At 41.1% G+C, this 7,196-nt stretch overlaps 1 protein-coding gene across 1 annotated transcript; it reads right to left on the bottom strand.

Moving 5' to 3' along the window:
* On the bottom strand, positions 1-4,807 carry LOC129409687 (protein ZNF365-like). Its single transcript, XM_055156180.1, has 10 exons — positions 4,688-4,807; positions 4,290-4,484; positions 3,752-3,988; positions 3,363-3,442; positions 3,147-3,219; positions 2,950-3,041; positions 2,258-2,312; positions 2,117-2,166; positions 1,866-1,940; positions 1-408 (listed from the first exon to the last, which is right to left on the bottom strand). The coding sequence occupies exons 1-10, from the start codon at positions 4,805-4,807 to the stop codon at positions 273-275; spliced, it is 1,113 nt and encodes a 370-aa protein (XP_055012155.1). The 3' UTR covers positions 1-272.
* Between the last annotated feature and the right edge of the window lie 2,389 nt (positions 4,808-7,196).

Here is a 7,196-nt window from a genome sequence, read left to right as displayed (position 1 = left end):
TAATCCTGCTTTATTCTTGGTCTAGTCCTGGTTTGATCCTGCTTTTGTCTTGGTCTACTCTTGGCTTAATCCTGTTTTAGTCCTGGTTTATTCCTGCTTAATCTTGGTCTAGTCCTGGATTTGGCTCTGGTTTAATCCTGCTTTAGTCCTGGTTTAGTCCTGCTTTAGCTCTGGTTTAGTCCTGCTTTATTCTTGGTCTAGTCCTGGTTTGGTCCTGGTCTGATTGGTCCTTGGAACTGGCATTTTGGAGTGTATTGATTGATTTGGTCTCCTCAGCACAGGCTTTCTTCTCCTCTTTCCTCTTCCTCTTCCTCCTCTTCGTCTCTCTCCTCTTCCTCTCCTTCCTCCTCTGTGCTGTAATGACGAGCTGATTTGCTCCAAGTTTGGCCCCATCCTCCTTCTACAAACCTGAAACGCAGAAGGTATACAAACTTATAATACTATGAAAATTATCGGTTGTGTCCCGATGTGTCTATGGTGGAATTTGCCGTTTAAATGCCAGATTGCAGATTTGTTCGCTTCGTTTATGGTTAATATTTCTGTCATTACTGAGACTATTCACATGAAACAAAAACTGGTACAAAGTTCAGCGTATTCTGTGTCCGCATAAGTAAACCAAAGGGAAACACAATACCCTTTATGGTCTGGAGGACTAAAGGAAAAGAAAAGATTAGGAACAGCTGACAATGCTTCCACCATGTACACATTTTAGTAGCAAAAATGTGTAGCAACCCTTTAACAATAAATCAAGACAAATGAGCTTTGGACATGTGGATCAGTGGTTTGCTCACCAACATGAAGATAAGCAGTTCAAATCCCAGCTTTGACCATGTGCTGTTGGTGTGAATCAGGGCCCGGCCGATATCACTGGCTGATATGGACACTTGGAGACATATCAGCTATCGGCCTAAATCTAGCCGATATGGACTGACAGTTCAAGTGGGCATGTTATACCTATATTATAAAGCTTACATTCTCTATATTACAGCAATACTACTACCCCTGAATGAGTTATGTGACTCAGGTTCTCTTGTTTATGCCAGTCTGCTCTGAGGCTGCACTGAGGCTCAGGTGTTTGAGCAAAGATACTGACTATAAATAAAAATGAACGTAAATGCAAGTGCGGAGCAGAGAGGACTGTCCCACAGACAGAGGACACAGGCAGCTGCCGTCAACAAGCTGGATTATATTCTTTTTACGGACGATCGTTTTGAGTCAGGATGAAAAGGACACTTATTTGTGAAGACTTGTGATCTGAGAAGTGCCTGCGTGAGCAGTGAGTGTTGAAAATGTGTCGGTTTTGGAGCTATTTTTGGTTCTTTCTCATTGGTTGGAGCTTAGCTGCTGTAGCTCCCACACATAAAACAGCCTGTTTTCTCTTACACTGGCCTACTGTAAAGTGACTATACTGGCTGTACACATGTTACTGGACATGCACTGATAAGTAGATGAGCTGTGAATAGAGGCATGAATGACTGATATTTACGCAGCAGTAATTAATTACCACAGTACATTTACTGCTAAAGGCTAATAGCAGTAGCTTACTTTACTTTGTTTACACGCTACAATGTCATACAAAAATGCCACTGGCAAAGGCAAAGAGACAAAATAAGAGTAAATGTATTCTAAATAAACCCTACTTAAAATCCAATAGAGCCAAGACTTACAGTGAATTTTTGCATCACTAAATATATTGGCTTTGATATCAGCTATTGGCACCTCCAAAGTCCATTTTATTGGTATCATATTGGATCCAAAAACATCCATATCAGTTCGGCTATAGTCTGAATTAATCATGACTACAGTGTAGCACTCAAAGAGGCTTGTCCAGCTTGTAATGGGGAAGACAAATGTACTATAATTACCTGGTAGTGTCCGGGGGAGTGTCTTCATCTGCACAGTCCAGAGAGAGAGCTCGAGTTGGGCCACACTCCCAACTGCTGCAGCCAGGACAAGAGAGGAGCCATGGCATTATAATTTATGGAATAAGCTGAATAATCTAAACCTAACAAATAAAGACTGAATAAAATGATAAGAAGAGACAAATATTTCTTCCTCCTTTGAGTTTTATACAAACTCAACATCCAAAGAAGAATTAAAGCATTGTAGCTGTCACCTGATTGTCTGAAGTCCAAGTCCATATGAGTCTGAGAGACTGAAACTTCTCTAAATAAAAAAAACAAAAAAACCCAAATATAAATACTGTAATGAAGTATAATTTTATTTTTCGAAATTTAGAGAGAAGAAGGAAACTTACCCTGTTTCCAATGGACTCCTGTAGTCGACTGGTGATAATCTGGTCCAAACTGCCCCTGGAAGAGAGAGAGAAACCTTCAAATTTATTTTTATTGAATATTTAATCATTTGAGGGACAGGAGGACACTGGACAAACTGCTCTACATCATGGACACTCCTGCTCACCCACTGCACCAGACTCATTCTCCAACAGGCTCCTACAGCTCCGCTCATACTACATTCATACCATATTCCATACAACTGTACTAGTCACCCTTATGTAACAGATAACCCTATGTTATGTCAGTCACTAGTTCATCTTTGCACTGTTTCTCCTTACCCCACCTCTTGTATATAGCCTAGATATATTTCTTATTTTCCATCTTTTTACTTGTACTTTTGCACATGTACAACTGTATAACTGTACCTTATTGGACACCAGTCTCTGCTATTTTTTCCTACTTATTTTGAATAGATTATTACCATTTATATTTTTGCTCTTTGTTATTATATATTGCGATGTGTGACCTACTGTGTCCAAATAATTTCCCTTGTGGATCAATAAAGTCTACCTACGTAAGAAAAAATAACACATACCAAGTAAATACTTCATTTAAAGTATACATATAAAGATTTTTTTTTGCAGTGTAGACTCTCATGTTCAGGACTTTCTCCAGACCAGGTCCTGGATCTGGTCTGGTTCTGGAGTAGTACCTGTGTGAGAGTGGGTGGGGCTTGTGTGAGGCGAGGAGGAGCAAGTGTCTCTCAGCGCGGTCAGCTCTCTCCAACAACGACTCAATGAAAACCTAAAAAGAGATAAATAAATACATTAATTGAAATAGTTTTACCTGAGAAATGATAAATAAAGACAAAAAATCTATAATACATTAGTCCACACATATCGTCAATACCTGGAGTTTGACTTTAGCTTCGGCTTCTCTCTGGGCCAAACCACTGAGAAAACACTCGATCTCCACCATCTCCCTGAAACAGACAAAAAACAGGACTAAACCAGGACTAAACCAGGACTAAGCCACATTACAATACTACTAAACCAGGACTAAATTCAGACTAAACCAGAACTGAAATAGGACAAAACTAAACCAAATATTGCTTAAATATCTCACTGGTGCTTCTGGCTGAGCTCTGTCTCTCTGTCCTCCAGATCCTTAAGCAATTTGCTCATGAGCTCCTCAGCAGCAGACACCTGCGAACAAAGGAACGATCACACAAAAGCAACTAATATAGCTGAGACAAAAATGAAAGAGAAAATGTTTGAAAAAGTTATTCATTGTATTCTGTCTTCCAAATACAAAAGTTGCTCTAAAAGTACACCAATTACCAATAATTTTGATGATGATTTCTCTTGTGCACTAAACACAAACCAAAATCAGATCTAATTATTAGGTTTTCTGATTTTTACTAGTCATGTAAATGTGAGGAAAGCATTTAAAGGGTCCATACTGCATTTCTGATTTATGTTATAATGTTGTTTCCTCATCAAAAACATTCACACCTGTCCTGTAAGGTAGACCACACGTGTGTTCAGTTCTTGTTTCTCAGCCCTCAGCTTTTCCTCCAGGTCCTTCTGTTTCTTAAGCTCCGCCTCCTTCTGGTCCAGTCGGGATTTGAGCCGGTCCACTTTCCGGTTCACCCTCTCCTCCACCTCCGCCAAAGTCCGGGCGATCCTGGACCCAAGATCCAAACCAAGACCCAATCTCTCCTCCAGACCGATGTCCACCGTCACAAAAGCCTAATCGAGAAAGAACCATGTTTTAGAGCTGGTTTTGACCTGATATAGTCCAGCTTTAGTGTAGCTTTAGTCCAGCTTTATTCCTGGTCTAAGCCTGGTTTAGTCCTAGTTTAATCTTGGTTTAGAGTTCAGAACTAGTTAAAGGCCGATTTACAGCTGTATATTAGCTCTAGTTTGGAACCAGTTCTGACCGGGTTTAGTCCAAGTTTATACCTGGTTTAGATTTGTGTTAGTATACTTCTACTATAGTCCTTGATTAGTCCCCTTTTTCTGACTTGTTTTGGACCTGGTTTATACCTACCTCTGTGAGTCTTCTTCTGGGCAGGACCAGAGACTGGAGCAGATGGACTGAGGAGGTTGACGAAGCCAGATCCAAACTCTCCAGAGGGAGGGTGCGTTCTTGGAGCTCTGTTCCCAGTGGTGAGCTCTGAGCCTGGGCTGACATCAGCTCGGGAAGTGGGAGCAGGGAGCGAGGTCTGGAGGTCCGCACACGAGCCTGGAACATTCAACAGGATCTGAAGGTTAGTCCTTGTTTAGTCCTGGTTTAGTCTTTGCTCAGGCCTGGTTCCCTCCTTGTTCAGTCCTATTTATGGTAAGTCTTGATTTAGTCTTGGTTCAGTCCTAATTTTGTCTTGGTTAAATTCTGGTTTAGTCTTGGTCAAGTCCTGGTTCAGTTCTGGTTCAGTCCTGGTCTAGTACCTGTGACAGCAGTAGTAAGGTCTCATAGGTATGTTGTGTGATGAGGTGAACTCTGAGCTCTGAAATTGTGCTGAACTTGAATGCATCCCCACAGCGAGGACACATGAGAAGTCCCGACATGGTTCAGACCTGGTTCAGAGCACAAAACAAGGTTCAGTAAGGGGAGCATCACAGCTTTAGACTGTAGTCCTGGTTCAGAACTGGTTTTGTCTTGGTTCAAATGAATGTGAGTCAGATGAACGTAACCCCGATTTTCTCCATGGAGAAACAGAGGCGGATGACGCTTCACCAGTAAAGTGACATAGCGCATCTTTAACCATAAAACACAAGACAAGCAATAACAAGTATAAAATGGGCATAATAAAGTACAAATGGACAATAACTGCATGATAATATTTTTATGCCAGAGAGAGAAGTTACTGTTTAACGACCAAAAACACTGTTAGAACTGTCTTTAGCTACATTATATACTGTATGTCACCACATTTAACGCGCGCCACGCCTTGACCTCTTTCTTCTTGTTCATTGAGGCGCGCGCTGATTACTCCGCTCTGACCTGTCAACTCCGATCACCGCGGAACAGAGCACCGCACCACGGACCATACAGAGTGCACGAGCATTCACTCACAAACAAATCAAATAACAGTGTAAAAATGAAGAACATTTACCAAAGTTTATTACAGAATTGGTTTATTGGTTAGGACTCCAAATTCAATCGTAAAAGGAATTATAAATAGACCAAATTAGACTAAAACACGAGTAAAGACGGACTACTTTAGGATTAAATGCGCAACTAAGGTACGGCCATAGTCCTGGTTGAGCCCAGTTTAGTCCAGATGTAGACTTGGTTTAGTCTTGTTCTGTTCCTGGTTAAATCCTGGTTTAATCTAGGTTTAGTTTCAGATTAGCCCCGTCTGAATGAATTTTTATGTGGTGAATGAATTAATGAATGTTAATGCGCCCAAACCTGGACTAGACCAGAACTAAACTATAACTGGAACAGGACCAAACCGGGTCTACATCAGGACTAAACCGGGATCAACAGGACCAAACCAAATAAAACAAACCCTTAAGTCAAAATGTGGACTAATTCGGATCTGACCTATTTCACCTGATGTTGACACTTGACAGGGAGATGCGCGCTCCCGGCAGCTCACCTGTGCGCGTCCGTGTGTCAGAAGCGCGTGCGCGTCTGGAGCATCGTTCCCGCTCTCCGCTCCACACTCCGGAGCTCGATGCGGTCGATACGGAGCCGTTATACCCGGGAAAGAGGCTCGATCAGCGGCGTAGCTCCTCCACCAACACGGCCTCTTCTTCTCCCTGCTCCTCCCGCGTCTGAGCTGACTGCCGCTGCGTCTTACGTCAGAGAGACCATGTGATTGGAAGGACTAAACCAGGATTAAACCAGGACTAAACCAGGACTAAACTAATCCAGACCAAACAAAACAGACCAGATAAGTAGAAAAATATGAGATGGCCAAGCTGCAGTTGTTGAATGTGGTGGAATGCGGAGGGACAAACTTTGGAAGTGTGTGCTAGTTTAGGTAAAATAACACCAAATCATTTTTAGTTTTAATCAGTCGAGCCTACATAGATTGAAATATAGGTAGTAACATATTACAAACGTGAAAGCCAGTGCATCTAAAAAATATTTATTTTTTGCGTGAAATAAAATAAAACATATTGTGATTTTCTTTTTAATAATTCATCCTATGATAACGGAATAACCAAAATATAGGAACAGTTGGAAACCCTGGCTATAGGCTAAAGTATAACTCTGTCAAAACCAGGGCTAAATCACTTCATATCTAATCAGTCTAAACTACTCTGGATATGAACTTATTGAAACTAATTATTTCTATCATTTCATTTGCTCCCGTGCGTCAGAGTTGCGCGTAGTTTGTTTAATGAAAGGCAGTGGTGGAAACTGACCAGCAGAGGGCGCCATTGCTTTTAGTATAAAGGGTGTTTTATTTTATGTAACCCTGCCACAAATGAGAAAGAAACCGGCATAATTCTACATTTTCAGCTGAATGGGGTTACACGGTGCTTAGTACTGGTTTAGTCCTAGTTTAGTTCTGGTTTAGTTTCGGTTATGCCTGATATACAATAGCTCAAGTTCATTTTGAAACCATTATATTCGTGTGCTCCTATTTTAAATAAAGATTGAATTTAAAGGTGCACTATGTAATTTTTCTGGTGGAGGGTCTGTTAATTGTTTCCAGATGTTAGTGCATTGTCTGGAATGTGCCACAGTATGGCATTAACAACATAGGTTTTTATGACCCAAGATACATTGACATGTATGCAACATGCATTGTTACTATGAAGGGGGTCAACACCATCTGTTTGACACCATCAGTATTGTTAAATGCCACACTGCCTAACACCAGTAACATCCTCATAGAGACACTAATGCAGAAACGTCACATAGCTTTAAAATTACTGAGTTCTGGGTCTGTGGACACAATACACAGGTTGTATACAGTTGACACACAGTCTTTCTGTT

This window comes from Boleophthalmus pectinirostris, unplaced genomic scaffold (assembly GCF_026225935.1).
Source record: "Boleophthalmus pectinirostris isolate CB_2022bp ecotype Guang Dong unplaced genomic scaffold, ASM2622593v1 HiC_scaffold_20, whole genome shotgun sequence".
Lineage (NCBI taxonomy): Eukaryota > Metazoa > Chordata > Actinopteri > Gobiiformes > Gobiidae > Boleophthalmus > Boleophthalmus pectinirostris.
This window is presented reverse-complemented; position numbering and strand designations above follow the sequence as displayed.

Coding starts and splice junctions, on each gene's coding strand:
- LOC129409687 (XM_055156180.1), bottom strand. CDS start 4,807: ATGTCGGGACTTCTCATGTGTCCTCGCTGTGGGGATGCATTCAAGTTC. Junction 3,989..4,289: donor CCAGAAGAAGACTCACAGAG/GTAGGTATAAAC, acceptor TTTCTCGATTAG/GCTTTTGTGACGGTGGACAT. Junction 3,220..3,362: donor GAGCTCAGCCAGAAGCACCA/GTGAGATATTTA, acceptor TGTCTGTTTCAG/GGAGATGGTGGAGATCGAGT.